This window comes from Takifugu rubripes, chromosome 16 (assembly GCF_901000725.2).
Source record: "Takifugu rubripes chromosome 16, fTakRub1.2, whole genome shotgun sequence".
NCBI lineage: Eukaryota > Metazoa > Chordata > Actinopteri > Tetraodontiformes > Tetraodontidae > Takifugu > Takifugu rubripes.
The window spans coordinates 7,324,534-7,342,709 of NC_042300.1; the positions used below are offsets into that span (position 1 = coordinate 7,324,534).

Below are 18,176 nucleotides of genomic sequence, written 5' to 3' on the forward strand. Positions count from 1 at the left end.
CTCACCCCTAGTGTGTTTGTATGTGTGTGTGTGTATGTGTGTGTGCGCGCACGTGCTGTAATAGACCAGTGACCTCTCTAGGGTGTAGTGCGGCCCCTCGCCTGGGGACCGGGGCCCCTCTGATAAGCATCGGTTAAAAGAAAATAAATGGTTTTGCGACTGTACACAGTGCTGCTCCTCACTGAGCTGTTCGTCAAAATGTGCTTGCTTCATTTTCTGATTCTTTGTGCACAATAATTGTTTATTCTCCTTTCTATAACTTTGTTTTTACTGTCATGTGTGCTGTTTTGTCCGTAACAAGTGTTTCTTGGTGATTGATTTTTTTATTTCACTTTTATTTTAAAGGTATTGTGTCGCCGTTCTCAAAATTTGCTGTAATCATGACCATAGCTGGGTTAAAATATGATTTACTTTTGGAAAGAGGAAGAAAGTGGCAGGAAAATTGTGATTTCGTACAAAGCACATGAACAGTGTGTCATTTTTATGGTAATTTAGCGTGTGGTTTTGCAATCTTTAAGCTCCCTGCATGTCATTTAATGTCATACACATTCATCTCTACTCCACACATTTTAAACCCCAAAACACACATTGAAGCAGCTTTGAAGCACAGTGTTTTTAGCTTGAGGATATGCTTTGCACATAATCTAGTAAAAACATAACCTCTCAAATAAAAACATATTAACGTGACCGAGATAGTCCGTAATTGTCATCAAACTAATGCCATGACACAAGGAGAAATCAAGCATGCAAACACCTAATACCGCAGCAAGCATGCTGGGGCATTAGGGGCACTAGAGGAATGAGGCACGAGCCTTTGCCTGAACCGTGAGATATGAGCAGTGTGTGTGTGTTCGTGTGTGTATGAGTGTTGTGTGTGTATTTAACAGCCCTCACTCTGCCTGGCTGCTTAAGAATCCAGTCACATCTCTTGCTAGCAGGCAGGCAGTAAGGCGCTTTCACGCTCACAGGTTTGCTTTGGTTGGGTCTAATACCCTTTCTCTCTCCGTACGAATGTATGTACCGAACGTGCGCGCGTGTGTGTGTGCGTGTGTGTGCGTGCATCATGAGTGTGTGCCTAAACCTGCCTCTATGTGTCTTACTCACTTCTTTGTTTCTTTACTTTCTGTTACATGTGCCTGTTAATGCTTGGTGTTTGTGCCTGCAAGTGTACGCGTGTGTGTGTGTGTGTGTGTGTGTGCGTGTGTGTGTGTGCGTGTGTGTGTGTGTGTGTGCGTGCGTGTGTGCGTGCGTGCGTGCGCACCCGTGTGTGTTGGTTCTTAGCAGCACTGATAAACCCACTTAGACTCTCCCCTGATCTGTTCGCTTTGGGCTGGCAGCCTCGTGTGCACGTGCTCGCACACACTCTGGCCCTCTCTTGCTCTCTCTCTCTCTTTCGCATGCGCACACACACCCACACACACACACACACACATGTTCACACAGCCTTCTGCTTTAGCTGCTAGCTGATCTGTGACGGCCTGCCACTCAAACGCAGCTCTGTTGAGACACTGCACAAAGGAGGAGAGGAGGCTGAGCGAGGAGGGTGGGAGTGGGGAGGTAGTGGTGGGATGAAGGGGGGAGGGAGAGAGAGAGAGGGTATCAGTGTCTTTCGTTTGCTTCCACTCTTTGGCTGTCTCCTTATCTCTGTACTCCTCACTCTCCTCCACCTGACTGGCTTTGGCAGTTGCTCCTCACTCCTGAACCCCGCCCTGCTCCCCACCGCCCACAACCACCACCGCCGCCGCCGCCGCCGCCGCCGCCGCCACCTCCACCTCCATTTCCTCCTGTCTTTATTTTCCTACCTGACCGAATGCCAGATCATCTCGCCCTAATTTACTTCTCAAGATGGGAAGACTTACAAAAAGATGAAAAGGGGGAGACGGCAAAGAGGAGCAAACTGTGTCATGGACACATCTGCAAAGGGGAGTGAAACTGCAGAGAAAAGCAGGGCTGTCAATATTTGAATACAGCAAGAGCAGAAGGCTGAAATCAGGCTGTCCGGGCACCGTGATGGGAAGGCAACAAGCATCAGGCATCAGCCCATCTACCACGGCTGCCAGTGATCATCCATGCTCTCCCCATTACCAGAGAATAAATACACACATAAGTGGGTGTAGAAATGGTTCAGGTAAATGTCAGCCTTTTAATTTTGGATACACTTTCCCTGCTCTCTCTCTTTTTTTACATTAAACTGCATCATTCTGTTGTGTTAATAGATAAAATATGTCATCCACATACAGGGATGTTTGATTTGCACTTGTACGTGTGTCCTCAAACATCTCTACCTTTTATGAGAGCTGCACATGTATGCATCACTCTGCAAGATTGGCTTATCTCATTACTGGTAATAAAGTGCTTTGATTGGTTTAGAAACGTCATTTTACCCTTTACTATGACTGAAGCGCTGAATTTGAGTCTGCATTTACTTTTGACTTTTAGGTTATCCTGAAAACTGGTGAGAAAAAGCAAATATATTCAACCAAGTCCTGAAGTTTTCAAGGTTCTTGAACAATGATGCTGCAAAAATGTATTATTGTACATTAAGTATTAGATTAAACTAAAGTTAATTAAACTAAAGAAAAACAATGACCCCATCCGGCCTTTGTACCGCTAAGCCGCGCCACGGATGGTCGAAAGATCGCATAGATATTGGAGTAACCAACATTATTGGTCATGATTGTGTGAAACTAAAGGGTGACGTGTGAAAATAATCGCCGCGGCGCTTCATTTGCCAGCATGGAACGAATGACAGCATCCCGAGTTTGCGATGAGAATGGGGTTGGAGTAACAAGACAAAGAAAAGAGTTGGTGGTGGAAGTAAAAGTGTGTGTTCAGCAGTATGGGGCCATAGCCCTGGGTAAGCGAAGACTGGGGAAACTCTTCATCAGCACCTCGCCCGCTGCCGATATTGCTGAGTCATCATCGCCTCATGCATTGCTTCTGGATTAAAAAGAAAAGCACCTCTGACATCTTCACCTTCATTACTGCCCATCGGTCTTGATCACAACACGGGATGAAATCTGTCGCACGCATCAAGAGCGGCAAATGAGAAAAATGTTCACTTTTACTGACTTTCCTAATAGACCTGACTGTTGCTTCTGCTCGTCCCTTTAAGTATTCTTCCCAAAGCCCCTAGTGGGTGGATGCCGGAAGCTATCGGGCATCTTTCCCAGCACCAGCCTCGCACCTGCCGCTGGCAAAAACAACAGAACTATGCAAAACTCTCTTTCATTCTTGCAGGCTCCCCTTTCCTTCAGAGTTTGCTCATTTCCTCTTTCAGTTTTTAATTAAACTGAAGCAGAAGGCTGCAAAAAAAGAGGGGGGGGGGATGCTAATTACACAGCTCCTGCCTCTCTCCATCCCTCTCTCTCTCTCCTTCTCCTCTGTTTTCCCGTTTCTCCCTCTCCATCTTCCCTCCCTCGCTCTGAGCTGGACTGGAGCTCCGCCAGCAGCCTGTGGAATCATTTACCAGCCACGGCAGCGGGGGAAACATCAGCTCCTCATCCTGCACACAAATGGAAAACTGCTACAACAGACATGTAAAAAGCAAATGAAAGTTTACATCTTTGTTCATTTTCCATCGCTTGGATGCGGTCTTATTGTATCACACCTGTCATTTGATATTTTCATGCAGAGATGATTATTTCAAAGGTGTTTTAAGAGGTTGAGACTTAAAAAGCAACAGAATATTTGAAAGTGTTGGATTCATAAAAAGGGTTTATTCATCTTTATTATACATTGTTTTTCTGATATGTTGCACAATATATTAATGCCAATTAATGATGACAAATGTCAAATATTGCTCAATATTTCTTTTATTTGTGTGAGATTAGCTTGACTTTTGTTTCGGATATTTGGAACAGTTTGATGTGAAAAAGCTCTGAAATCAGAAAAAAGATCATTATAACGTTTAATAAATACTAGAATATGGAGAGAGTTCTAATATAGGATGATTTTTAAATGCTACTAAATGACTTTTCCACACGTGTTGTGTGTTGTGTGTGTGTGTGTTGTAGCTTTCGTTTTTCTTATCTTGCTTTTATTTAAGCTTGTTCTGTCCAACACAGTAATTTAACAACGGGTTCTCCAATCCATCACGCAGACAACCAGCTTCAGGTAAGTCTTTGTGCGTGCGTGCGCGTATGTGTGCGTGCCTGTGTGTGAGGGGCACAGAATGGCCAGTAGAGGGAATAAAGGGAAGAGTTTAATGGACAACAAGTCTGGAGTCACATCCACAGAGAAAAACACAATCCAGGATGTGAGCAGGGATGAAACGGGAGCAGGAGATGGATGATAGCAGGTTGAGAAGAGCAGATAGAGAGATGTACTGTAGCTGGACAGCAGGGGTGGGCGGGACGCGGGAGCCCCCTCTGCCGCAATCAAGCCTCTGTCACCATCTGGACGCCATTTTAAAACCATCAGCTCCAGCTCCCCATGTAAACAAGGGCACGACCCCAAACATGCTCTCCTCACTAAATGAGCTTTTCCTGGCAGCTGCAGAACCCCAAAATGGCTGACTTTCTGGGGTCTGAACTGGAACCAGAATGACTGGCTGGTATTACAGGGGAAGGCATTCTGGTCTTTATCACAGCGGAGCTTGTGTCGCCATAATAAACGATGTTGCCATGATGTTTGTCCAAAAACGGGTTCACGGGGGCTGCGGGTCATACACAGAGTGGGTGAACAAAGGAGATTAAAAGGTGGTTTAAAGGGATTTATTGCTCCTCCTGTTTGGTTTTTAAATCACTTTCTGTATTACCTAATTGTCTGATCAATAATAATTAATGTCATGACACAATCATAGTTTCATAAGACCAGACTTGACATTTCATCGACTCAAATCAGCTAAAGGACAGCTGGAAAAACTCGTTTTTCAAATCAGTTATAAATAAAGTGGACAAATTAAATGTTTGATTAGACAGCAACTACAATATAGCTTTGAACCAATTTTCCGACAATGGATGGGTCTGGAAAATGTTTCGGCTCTATATAACAGGAAGCTTGTAGATTAATCACTTTTACAATGTAAACAGCAAAGAATTTCGAAATTACAGATGCAGATGTTCGCAGAAATATCATTTTGCAATGTTTTACTTACATTTGCATGTAAATTAAAACAAACAAATGAGCAATAAACAAACAAAGACTTGAAGAATTACGATGTGCTCTCACATATATGGGAGAGAGCGAGAGAGCGATAAACAGAGGGCACGTCACACGGATATGTACCGTCCTCTGGGTGTGTGCGTGAGTGTCTAAAAGAACAGAAACAGTTGAAGATCTGATGCAAAAGTTCAGACACGCACACGCGCGCGTGCACCGAGGAAGCGCGATAATATTATGGAAATGAGATGGTAATGAGATGGTAATCTGGCAACATTATTCTTCTCACCAGAGACTGAGACAAACCCGACACAAACACACGCACACGCACACGCGCATACGGGAGCGCAGACACACACACACACACACACACACACACACACACACACACACACACACACACAGGTAAAATGATATTTATAGAGCAACACAGATTGGAAAAAGAGGTGTATCTTTGTCAAAAAAAAGGTTGACGGGAGCAGAATGACCGGTACAATCACATTGATCTCCACTGGTCTCTGAGCAGCTCAAGGGCACCTCAGCTGCGGATTTGATGAGGGGGGAAAGTGCAGAGTGGACGCGTTCTCCACCAGGGGTTAAAAGGATGTTTGTAAAAATACATCTTGAACAAAAGGAGTGAAAAGTATAAAGTGAAGGTAGAATACTCACTCTTTCCCCAGCAGAGAACCACCTTGAGCTGAGCAGTGGAGGGTAAACTTCCCCAAGCTGAACTTTTAGAAGAAAATATATTTTGATGCGCCATGTGTACAGTTACATTAATGTAGTGAATGGAATTTTGCACTATGGACTTAAATGAATCAGTACCCGTAAGTCGATTTCACATGCATGTGTTAGTTTTGATTTTTAGTTAAAAAAACAACATAAAATAAGGATGGTTCTGTAGGCCTATGTGATTTGGTGAGCAACACTGCCACCGACTGGTGGAATTTTAAAAATACAGTTTGTAATTTAAAGCGTGTCATGTACAAGATGAAAATAAATAAAAGCAATTTAGTTGTAATTAAATTAATTTAGATTTTCGAGTTCCAGTGCCGTTATCCATATCCATGAAACATAACATTTCAGTAAAATATCCACTTATTTACCAGATGCATGATTTTGTGCACATTATTTTTCTGAGGTAGACAACAGTTAATTTTTAATATGCCTTAATATTTTCTTCATAAATATAAATTCTTACGAGAAACACTGTAAACAGAGAGTCTGAAAGAAAAGAAAGGAAATAAAGAAAGTAATTGCACCAGATTTATCTTAGAATAATAAAATCTTTCAATACATACCCACAAAACTATAATAGATTTTGAAACCTTATAACTTCAGTGAAAGAGTAAAGCTCCTAACAAAGAAAAACACTTTAAGTTTTTATCCCAAAATTAACATCCTCTGTTCTTTTCCTTTTGCATTTTCTCTTTCACTTTCCCATTTCTCTGCTCCACTTTAAGTGGACGTGATTGACAGGTAAGCTATATCCATGCAATATCACCCAGCGCACGTTCCTATTCCCTCCTGGAGCCTTCATCCACTGGTCAAATTAACCTTCCGCGCCAACGGGAGGGGGCCCTGCGTGGGCCAATCAGCAGGTGATTAGGCCAGGGGTGGGAGGGGTGAGGGGTCACTGCGATGGGGCCATCGCAAGCCTGATTGGTTTCAATCAGCAGCCAGCCACAAGGACAGCTGGGAGCTGAGCTGCAGCGAGCACTAATCAAGGTATCCAACAGTGAAGCATGAACAGTCATCACACACACACACGCACGCACACGCACGCACGCACGCACGTGCAAGTAGATTGATGTTTGCGTGTACACACACCTGCTGCACACTGACAAAAATACGCACACAGGCACAGCAAGACACGGGAAGCAGAAATGAACAGCGGAGACCACAACAGCTATAAACAGAAAATTCTATAATGGAAAACTGAAGAGAGAAAGAGGGGGGGGGGGGGGGGGGTGGAAGACAGACACACAGAGACAGAGAGAGGGACAGGAAGAGAGAGAGAGAGAGAGAGAGAGAGAGAGAGAGAGAGAGAGCAAAGCCAGAATCTTAAACCAAATTAAATGACTAATGACATTGGATTTGTTGATTTGATCCAGGCACATCCGATGGGGGGCGGCCATGACATCAGTTAGCAATGCTCTGTCCTACAGTTCGCAACAATACCACTTTTGTGGTGGCTCAAATTAGGAATAATTCAGATTCTCCCTGCTCTGCTCATTTACAAATCTCAATAAAGCATAACTTTGACCAAAGAGTTGCTGAGATGCTGGCAGGAATGTCTTGGACAGCGGTGGGCTGTAGAAATCTATTAAAAATGTGCTTTTCACTGCCATGCAAACCATGTCTTGTTTTCACACGCTGTACAGTTCATCATGTGAAAATCAGATGACCACCGGGTTCTTATAAACACACAGATGCTCTCTACCAGTCTGATGAGGGGCTGTGCAAAAAATAAAAAAAATTCATACAAAAGATTTGGCAAGATACTCATTGTTTGACTTAAAATGGGTTTATTCATTAGTTTTACTTTAAATGTTTTTGGAAAACAGCCTAATACCCTAACAGGTAATATAACACCAATGAATAAACCTTGTTTTACAATCAGACCTATCAAACCTTTGCAGTATCTTTATGTTTGGTTCATCCTTGCTTCACTTTTTTTCTGTAAAGTCAGTGGAAATGCTCAAGTCTCCCAAGAGTCTTCATCTTCATGTTCATTTGCACTCAACATCTCTTTCACATCATTGACAGGGTCACTATAACTTGCAGCAATAATCAGCTCATCGACCCAGATCTTCATACTGTTCAATTCCTTTGTCGTAGACACAGAATACTGTTCTGTGTGGAACCATTTTTACTGAGGTACTCGTGCAACATTTCTTTTTCCACTTTCTTCCCGACTGTTTACGACTGTACAGTGACTTGTTTGGCTTGTGGACAGGCTTTTCACCTGCGTCAGACTTGACTTCAAATCCTTAGAGTTGCTCCATGTACACTTTGCAGTCAGTAGGAGATGCAAATAAGCTATTTTAACGTCCATCTGGTGCATTCAATTATGTAGTTTCTACAAGGAGACGTTGTGTGACCAGATACTGACCAAAATTGCAGCATTGCATCTCTGATCACCAATTACACTGTGGGAAAAAATGATTTTACCCTGGAGATTATCTGGATATTCCTGGCAGGAGATTAATTCTAATTTGCTGGACCTATGGAAGAGAAACTGCAACAAAAGTGTCGATCTGATCTCAAGACAGACCTTGGTGTCGCTATTTAAATGGCCCCGCCCACCCCTCGAGTCCAAAAGGCAGCGAACCTGAGACACTGCGCATGTGCGGAACAAAAGGGCACATTTAACGGAGGAAGAATCGAAAACTTACGTTTAAAGTGAAAGAACATTTTCTCGGCACGATATTTTACCAGCACAGAGGTAGGCTATCACCTCCTCATAAATAACACCAAAATTCAACTTGTGTAACTTTCTAACTATCAGCGTATTTTAATTTTTGATGTATTGGGTTTCTCAGCGTTGGTAAACTTCAGTTTAATTTTCGTTTATCTTCAGCCGTCAATACTGATACTCGACAGTATCAGTATTTTTGTTATAGATCGTGTGTGACCGTCAGTGGAACCCTACAGAGAAAAATGACACCTGGGTGTGTAACTACACTGTCAAACAAACAGCTGGCAGGAAACACTTCCACGTTACATAGAAATACTGCATAAACTGGCGAACTATCCGGGGAAATAGTCCTATAAATCTGCTTTTCCTTGCCGAGTTGACAGGAAATAGCGAATATCCGTTACTGTACTTGAGAAATTACATCTGCGCGTGACTCGGGGCGTGATTAATTTGTCTGGATAAAAACAAGACTGCGGACAATTTGCAAAGACATTCTAACTTCCTGGATCAATAACTCCCAAACAAAGCTTTATGGAAACTAAAATGATGTGTTAATGCGACTGCGGCGAAGCTGCCGCCTCAGTTTTAGAGAAATGTAACGTCAGCTGAGCCCCTTTTCAAGCAGAACCAAAACTACGGAAGCGCGCAGAGTCCAAAACCCATGTCTGGAAACAATCCACAAAAACACCTCTGCTTTATAGGAAGAAATGATAAAACCTTAATAATATTGGCCTTGGTGAACTGTAATTTCCACTACATATTAATGGTATTAAAGGGTTACTTTGAATCTGAGAGCAAGTCTCACAATGTCTGTTTCTTTCAGAGCATTGGTTCCCCGTAAAGAATGTCTTCCGTGTTGTCGGACCAGTGGCCCTTGGGTGCCAGGAACAACACCTCTGACAGCAATAGCTGCTATAATAACAGCCGAAGCACCGTGCTAAATGGAGACCAGTTTGGAGGAGTGCCCCTCGTGCTGCTGCTCAATTCTTCCCTGTTTCTGGTACATTTGCCTTCCTATTGCATCAAATGTCTGTCACACTTAAAAAAAGAAAAGAAAAAAAGACAGTAATTTGTCTATATTATGTAATATTTAACTTACTATGGGGATTTTTTTTGGCATCACGACCTTTGTGATGGTTGCATACTTTAGTGGTGTATAGAATATAGACAGAACTTAAATTAGTTCCAAAAAAGAAGCACTACCTGGATTTAATTAAGGAAATAGGTACGGGCCTCCTTTTGGATAATTACTGCATGTACAAAAATCTTTCAGCTGGCAATGAGTTATTTACCTCAACCACTTCAAAACCTTTTAAAACATTCTGTAGGGTTTGACAGCCTGATAAACTCTACAATACTTTACATCCATCTGCATTAAATTAATTCTGTCACCTCCAGGTGCTGCTGTTTATCTTCACCATTATTAGGAGGAACTTCTGGGACTATGGACGTCTGGCGTTGCTGGCTGACCATGAAGGGTCTGTTCAAAAACTCTCTCAACGTATAGATCCCTGCACTTTATTAGATTTATTAAATTTGTTCTGCAACTCTGCCTTTTGTCTGTTAGGTTCAACGATTCACTGCACCGCCGCTATGGGCGATTATCATCCACCGTGGAAGAGGAGTATGAACTGGTATGTGAAACAAAACCTTAAACATCAGTTTTAGCTGCAAACCCTTTTTAAAAAAAATTGATTTCCATCCTTCATGTGAACTCCCTAAATAGAACATTCATTCATTTTTTAGGGCTGTTGCTCTTGGTTGCCTTTCATCATCAGAATGGAGTGAGTGCCTGTTCTTCACATTTCCATAAACCACTGCATGCAGGCCATTTTTGATCTAACTCTGCGTGTGTTTGTGTTACAGTGAACAAAAAATAAAAGCCAGATGTGGCGTGGATGCTGTTCATTACTTGTCCTTCCAGCGGCATCTTCTCATCCTTCTGGGGTTGATAACTATTTGTTCCATTGGCATTATACTGCCGGTCAACATGTCTGGAGACTTGCTTGGTGGGATTTTTACTTCTGTCTTTTTAAAAAATGAAAACAATACACACACTGAAAATAGATTACATAGTCTTAAAAAATATTTTGCTTTGAATTCAGCTTTTCCATTACACACAATAAGAGGAAGCACAGTTCTCTTAATGGATGATGGCAGATATCAAGAATATATGTTAAATATCCAGTGTCCTGTATCTGTGTTGTGTATTCCTTTCAGATAATGAATTTGGAAGGACAACTATCGGCAATGTTGAGATTGGGTAATTACCGTAAAAACAATTTTAAAAAGAATTTCTTCTGTGAATCACTTTTTTGGTTCCTCTTGAAAATGCATTTTTGGTGTCGTTTCAGAAACAACCTGTTGTGGTTGCACACGGTGTTTGCGGTTGTGTACCTGATTTTGACGGTTATTCTGCTGCGGCGGCATACGTCACAAATGAAAGGCATTCCAAGGGAGACGGTGAGCTGCTGCTTACCTAGACATTTTGATCATTCCACCAGTAGTTTACAGATCTCCTAGATAACATAGACGCCACTAACTTTTCCTGTAGATTAAGTCATTTTCTTGTTTACAGACCAGAAACACTTTATTTGTGTGTTCAGTTCCTAAAATGGCAACTGAGGAAGATATCAAAACCCATTTTAGGTGAGTAGAAGTGCTTTGTACTCATAAAAGCCAAACCCTTGTGATGCACATGCACGCAGCAGTGTAACAAGAACCTACTAAAGTTTCAGTTTTCTTTTTGTAGAGAAGCATATCCTTCCTGCCAGGTGTGCAGTGTGACCCTGGTTTATAATGTGACCAAGCTCATGTACCATGATAAGGAAAGGTAAGAGATGAATTATTTTCATTAGGTCCAGTAGTGGATGTCTTTGTTGATGATTAAATCTTTCCTAATTATGTTTAAATAATTTCCTCCTTCAGTAGCTCCGTTGAGCATTTTGACTGTAATTGATTATTCTCATGAAAAATAACATATCGAATCGCATTTAAGACAGCTGGAGTGTATTTGTTCCATGACACCAGGATACGAGCGGAAAAAAATCTGCAGTACTATGAACGCATCTTGAACAACACAGGAACCCGTAACATGATTGATCCCCGTGTTTGCAGCCACCTATGTTGCTGTACCAACACTAAGAAGGTGAGCTAGACACGTTGTGAGATACTTAATGTTTTGTCTATGTGATGAATTTGACTCCTGACCGTCTGTTCAGGTGGATGCCATCGAGTACTACAGTAATAAAGAAAAAGAACTGCAGATGGACGTAAATAATCAGTTGAAAATGGTGCCCCAGCACCCTCTGGGGATGGCCTTTGTCACTTTGCAAACTGAGGCTATGGCAAAATAGTGAGTAACAGATTGGAATGATTGCTTTCTACAGAGACTATGCTTGTGTTGTTTTTTCTTTAATCCTTTTTTTTTTTGCCATGAGAATCAGAAGTTTAATACACACTGTTTTTACTTCCCTGCCAAAGTTGTTAGCCTCTAGCTAGAACACGGAATCTAATGTCAACAGTTGATTTTGTTGCTAAAAGTAGGAGTCGGTGCAGTCATGCGTCCTGCATGCGCATCGTTAACAGCTGTCTTTTTCTCACTACAGCATTCTGAAAGACTTTAACGCGGTGGATTGTGGCAGTAAGAAGTGCTGCTGTGGGTGGATGCCCCAGCCTTCATCTAACAGTGACACTCTGAAAGTGCATGAATGGATGGTCAGCTTTGCACCCCATCCTGAAAATGTGTATTGGTGAGCACTGAAACACAAAGATATAGATCGTTTATATCTCAGAGGGAGGTGGATAACAATTAACTTAGTGAGGTCACTTTAAATGCAGTCTTATGTTGTGACCACTATGTCATATGTGTTGTTCTTATTATACTGATCACAGAGAAATACTTTGAGCTTGATTATGAAGTTATATCATCTTGACATTGCTCATGGGACAAAGATCAATTATTTGTCAGGTGATTTTTAACACAAGTGGCCTTCAAGATCCTGCAAATCTTATTTTTCAGAAGCCCTGACACCAAAATATGAAGTTGTTTAGATTATTGTCTGCTCATATTATTGATACGTATGAATAAACACTTGAATGTCGCAGCCACAATACAGATATGCAGCTTTTGTTTAAGTTTCCTCAGAAATTTGGCTGTTGATGTGTGACCCTTTTCAAGCGGTTCTGTCTTTCTTGTCTTATAGGAACAATCTCTCTGTGCGAGGATTTTGCTGGTTCTTGCGATACTTGATGATCAACTTGTTCCTCTTTGTCCTGCTGGCCTTCCTCACAACTCCCAGCATTATTATCACCACCATAGACAAGTTCAACGTGACGAGGCCCATCCAGTATCTCAATGTGAGCCCGACTGGCTTCATTCTTTAAAGTGTGCACAAAGCTCGACACCCACAGTTGTTTCCCTCTCACCCGCAGAGCCCAATCATCAGCCAGTTCTTCCCCACTCTCCTGCTGTGGACCTTCTCTGCTCTGCTGCCCACTATTGTTTACTATTCTACTATAGGAGAGGCCCATTGGAGCAGGTAAAGTGGACTGGTGAAAACTTTCTTTAGGCACTAAAGAATGATTTGATCCACTGCCATCTGCATTTTAGGTCCAGTGAACAGCTGAGCATGATGCGCAAGCTCTATTTCTTCCTGCTTTTCATGGTACTTCTCCTCCCTTCACTGGGGCTCACCAGGTAATGTGCATCTCAGTACACATTAGGGTTGCTTTTGAAGAGATGTTGTAATATGCACCCATTCCTCTCTATCTTTTTGGTTTTCAGTCTTGCATATTTTTTCCGCTGGCTGTTTGATAAAACATTTCTGGCAGATGGGAAAGTGAGATTTGAGTAAGTATTCCATCAGTTGTTCAAAATAGAATTAAATTGATACAATATAAAATTTGAGACAGAAACACACTTTTGTGCTTAAAAGGATTTTTCTTGCAGCCACATGACGTTACACTGTTATACAATCTATATTCTTTCCTTGCTTTCTCTCACCAGATGTGTGTTCTTGCCGGACCAAGGAGCTTTTTTTGTCAACTATGTGATTGCTGCAGCCCTGGTGGGTTCTGGGATGGAGCTGCTACGGTTGCCAGGGCTATTGCTTTACACCATTCGCATGGCGCTTGCTCGCTCTAGTGCTGAAAGAAAATATGTCAAACAGGTTTGTCATTAAAGAGTTCATTGTGTCCAAAATTAAAGAATATATCTAAAGTTTTTTTTAATTATAATGCAGGAATCCATTAGTGGAACAAATAGATTTATTTATTTTTGCTCGTTTACATAATGAATGGTAATTGAATATATTTTCACCATTTAGCATGTTCTGTCAGTTTATAATATGCCAGCCAGAAGGTAAAAGTAGAAAATGAATAGTAGCAGAGTTGTGTTAAATGTTGTCCTCAATATTTTCCTGAGACATTTCTCTTCTCTGTGCAGAACCAAGCGTATGAGTTTGAATATGGAGCCATGTATGCTTGGGCCCTGTGTGTGTTCACTGTAATCATGGCTTACAGCATCATATGTCCCATTATCGTACCGTTTGGTGAGTAGTATGCTGGTCATAAGGATCGCACACTGATAAAGTCTGGCTTACATCATCGTGCTGCGTTTCTACAGGTTTCCTCTACATGATGCTGAAGTACCTGGTTGACAAACACAACCTTTACTTCGCTTACCTGCCAGCTCGCAGTGAACACCACGTCCACCTGGGAGCCGTTAATCAGGCTTTGGCCGCACCGATCATCTGCCTGATATGGCTTTACTACTTCTCTGTCCTCAGAATAGGTAGGGAAGCAGCAGGCAGTGATGCTGGGGAACAGCCAGGTCACCTGTTCTACATTCCTGGTATTTTACATGTGGAGACTTGACAGATTAAACTCTCTGTGTGATGGTTCAGGTTTCTGGGCTCCCACTTCTCTGTTCCCACTGGTGGTTTTGTGTGTCACCATCTTAATCGCAGTGGGCTACACCTGCTTTGGCCATTTCAAGTACCTCAGTCCGCTCAGCTATGAGGTGAATGGGTTTGGACTACGAGAGAACACATTCTAACATCTTTTACACTGAAATATCATGTTTTTATACTCTGATCCAGGTAAAGGAGGAGGATAAGGATTCATCAGGGGAGGAGAATACCATGGTATTGTATTTAATATGTAGCAAGCTCAATGTCGGTTCTAGCTTGGCTATTTAATGTGACTTTATTAGACTTGATTTTTTAAAATTATTTACTGCTCATCATCTTTCAGGTCTATCTCCCCAGAGTGCTGATCCCTAGATCACCTGACACCACCTCTCCTGATTCTAAACTCCATCAGTCTTATGGGTCAGCAGAGGACAGTCCGAGCTGTAGCGCTTCAGAGGACAACCAGGCCGATTGCTAAATCCCTGTGCTGTATTTTATCAGTCAGAGTTTTGGAACCTTGGATCCCCCAGACTCCTGACCAAAAGGCTGCCCTCTAAATAATGTTGACGTTCAAATGAGACTCAGGGTTCACTTTTGTCCTGACTTCTATCCAGATGGTATGAAGAAAAACAATCATATCTGGATCCGTATTTGGAATGAAGGAACACACACATTCGGAGAGGATACAGCCAAATCTCTACAGCCAAAATACGCCGTCTGAAATAAGCCATATTTTTGTGCACATTCCACTGCTAATTGTGCAACTAATTGTGCAACTGTAGCCAGAAGATAATAGTCAAGCCACATATGCCAGAGAGGTGGATGAGGACAGCATGCAGTTTCTTGTCCAGATTTCTTCACATTGCCTTGATGCCAAAAGACCAAAACCGGCTGAGGGAATAAACTGTTGCCTAACAGTCGTACAGAGGTCTTACTTGGCTTAGTGAGGATGTTTGGCTTTTATGGTTTTAGGTTTACAACAAGGACAACAAACTCTTCTTGCAACTTGTTACCAAAGCAACAGTGTATTATTTTCAATAAATATCCATGTAATGGAGTTTAATGCCTGAATGTCTTTTTTACTGTGTGATTAAAAAAGAAAATCCAAGATTTTTATGTTTAATGCGTTGAAGTTGAATGTGAGAAACGTTATGAAGAATTCTGAACTCCCACTTTCCGCTGGCGCGCGGTCATGAAGTTCAACATCTCAGTCATGTGACCTAAAGCCCGTAATGGCCGTCCCTCTTCAGTGGGGGGCAGTGTTGAGCTGCAATGTCGCCGATCCTTAAAAATTCACAAAGCTGTGACAAGTGCGAAGTGTTTCGTTGAGGATTTCTAACTTCTTCTGACATTGGTATGAGCCAGTTTTCTGTGTGACAAATGCAGTAGCTCCACCTCATCACCTGATCTCTTGCCATTGTATCCCTTTCTGTGCCGCCCCTTTTCTTTGGGCTTTTTCTTGGCCTTTTCCCCTTTCTCACCATGGTACCTGCCTCCACTGAACAAGACCTCTGTTGTCAGTTGAACACTTTTTTGTGCTTTGTGATAAACACACTTAAATATTGCTTATGAGGTGGCACACTGGCAACAAAAGCTCAAAGTGTTTTGGGTTTTTTATTAAGAATTTGCCACTTTTATTGTAATAATACAGCTTCACACTTTGACCACTGCTAATAAGTCATTTTATGTAGTGAATCATTTCGCTTACTACACCAACTGAATTTTTAATACTTAATTTTAGGGTGGATGTAGTTTACAGTTTTATAAGTGAATCAAACATGTTCTGCATGCCTCCTGAGTGCAGAGAATTGGAGACCTCATAAAAATCACATGAGAATGTTGTCTGAGGTCAGGATGCGGGGGTCACTAATTACTTGCAGATTTTTTATATGGCGCCGAGATAGGCGTTTGATATGGGACACCTGATAAACTATCTGTGAATGCGATGCATGTTTATTGTGTTTGCCGCTGGACAGGACGCTGGACGTCTTAATGTCTGCTGGAGCAGGAATAATGCAGATGTTGCAGTTGCTTTGGAACTGCTGTTTTCCAGAACCGTGAAACTTTGACCGAATATAAAACCCTCCATAAAAGCACTGGAGTTGTTCTGGAGCGAGAGATTCAGGGCTTCTAGTAATGGGTGTGTAAGAGTTCAGAGTTTGACCCAGTTGTGCAAACTGGGATTGGCTTGTGACATCTCACTCAGACGTTCACAGGAGTACTTCTGTTGTTGGGCGCCGTGCAAACAACGCACAGTGCAAAGAAAAGTGAAGTTGACTTGCCCTGACCCAAATCCCTGGATTCTGAATTACCCACGGTTTAAACTCTCATCCCAGCCCCCCAACTCGGCCTTCCTGGTGACGTCACCGAGGTTATTTTCTAGGACCTTTTAGGAAAATAATATGATGGTAAACATGGGTGACATAAACACAAACATCCAAATATTTTGACAGGTTCGCATATTTCCCACAAGGAGCTTCCTGATGTGTTGCGTAAGACGGAGGCATTAGCCTCCATTTGGAGACTTTTGTGCTCCTGTGGGTGAAGAGATTAATGGGGCACGTTTGGAGGAGCCCATGGTGAAGGTGGGTGCCCGTACGCAGATCTGGAGAGAAAAGACCAAACCATTTTCAGTTCAGATGCCACATGTGACCATTTATTTCTGAGCCTGAGCTCATTTGTGACTAATTTTCTCATACGGGAAAAATGCAAATCTTGAATAGATTAAGTTGCAGCCCTGTTTCCAGTCCTCTTATCCCCAACTAATGAAAATTGAAGTGCAAGTAAAGAATCATCTTTGCCTTTGACGGATTGGAATAAAACATAAACAGTTTTTGGCGCCATGAGCTTCACTCATGTCCTCGCCTGGATCACAATATTTCCCTGGTGTCACGAGATAAAACCCTTTATGATGTGTTAAGGTGTGCCAGTGAAGTCAGAGCCCTGAGCGCATTCTTGGTTTTGTTGTCGTCTGTGCTTTTGTATATCACAGACACTATTATTTAGTCACTTCACTCCCTCTCACTCAGTATTCACTTAATTGTGCACTCCCAGGCCGGTCAACTTGAGAAAAAAAAATCCCCTCTGTTTGTGTGTGTGTGTGTATCAAACAGGAATTAAATCCAGTTGGATTTCTGAGGTTTTTGGGGTCAGCTTTCCTTCATGTCACCACCAAGATCGATGGATGTGACCTCTGACTGCTCTAATTTGTATATAAACATGGCGCCGGCCAATCAGGGCATCGCGTGGGACGGTGCCCACCAATGGGAGCGTCTGGCGGCGTCGTGTTCCATGGCGCTCCCATCTTTTGTCCTTTAGGATTAGTGCCGTGGCAACGCTGGTAGCCTGGGAGTTGAGTTTCCCAGACCAGCGGGTTCAGGACAGAAACAGACCGCTCGTTCCAAGCATTACTTCCTCCTCAGCCAATTGGAACGCAGAAGTGAAGTGGTGTGTCTGTGTGTCACTCCATGGACCTCAACTCTAAAACTTCCACCTCTGCTGCCAGCACTAATGAGGTGCCATCCGGGGGCTACAAGCTTAAAGTGTGTTTGTCTGTGTGTGAGTGGGTGGGTTGGTGAGGGGCTGTCCTTATGTGCTCCCTTCTGTGTGGGGTACTCTGTAGAGAAGTCACCCCACTCTCTCTCCCTTTTCTGTTGGTGGACTACATTAGCCAAGAGGGCAGAGGGCCAGGCAGCTGAAATCACCACTGCTCACGAAGCATGTGACTCCAGACCGAGGCC

At 42.5% G+C, this 18,176-nt stretch overlaps 1 protein-coding gene across 1 annotated transcript; it reads left to right on the forward strand.

Moving 5' to 3' along the window:
• The first annotated feature begins 8,432 nt into the window (after nt 1–8,432).
• tmem63a (transmembrane protein 63A) lies at nt 8,433–15,544 on the forward strand. Its single transcript, XM_003971638.3, has 23 exons — nt 8,433–8,551; nt 9,348–9,524; nt 9,923–10,002; nt 10,092–10,158; nt 10,271–10,308; nt 10,391–10,533; nt 10,745–10,787; nt 10,879–10,987; nt 11,103–11,173; nt 11,277–11,357; nt 11,555–11,672; nt 11,746–11,879; nt 12,133–12,276; nt 12,730–12,883; nt 12,959–13,065; nt 13,137–13,223; nt 13,311–13,376; nt 13,533–13,695; nt 13,971–14,076; nt 14,151–14,318; nt 14,431–14,546; nt 14,626–14,670; nt 14,780–15,544. The coding sequence occupies exons 2-23, from the start codon at nt 9,369–9,371 to the stop codon at nt 14,912–14,914; spliced, it is 2,331 nt and encodes a 776-aa protein (XP_003971687.1). The 5' UTR covers nt 8,433–8,551; nt 9,348–9,368; the 3' UTR covers nt 14,915–15,544.
• The last annotated feature ends 2,632 nt before the right edge of the window (nt 15,545–18,176 follow it).

Bases quoted from the DNA above. Each gene is read 5' to 3' on its own strand.
- tmem63a (XM_003971638.3), top strand. From the start codon at position 9,369: ATGTCTTCCGTGTTGTCGGACCAGTGGCCCTTGGGTGCCAGGAACAAC. The intron at 11,673-11,745 runs GTGAGCTAGACA...CCGTCTGTTCAG, and splicing joins GCTGTACCAACACTAAGAAG to GTGGATGCCATCGAGTACTA. The intron at 14,547-14,625 runs GTGAATGGGTTT...ACTCTGATCCAG, and splicing joins TCAGTCCGCTCAGCTATGAG to GTAAAGGAGGAGGATAAGGA.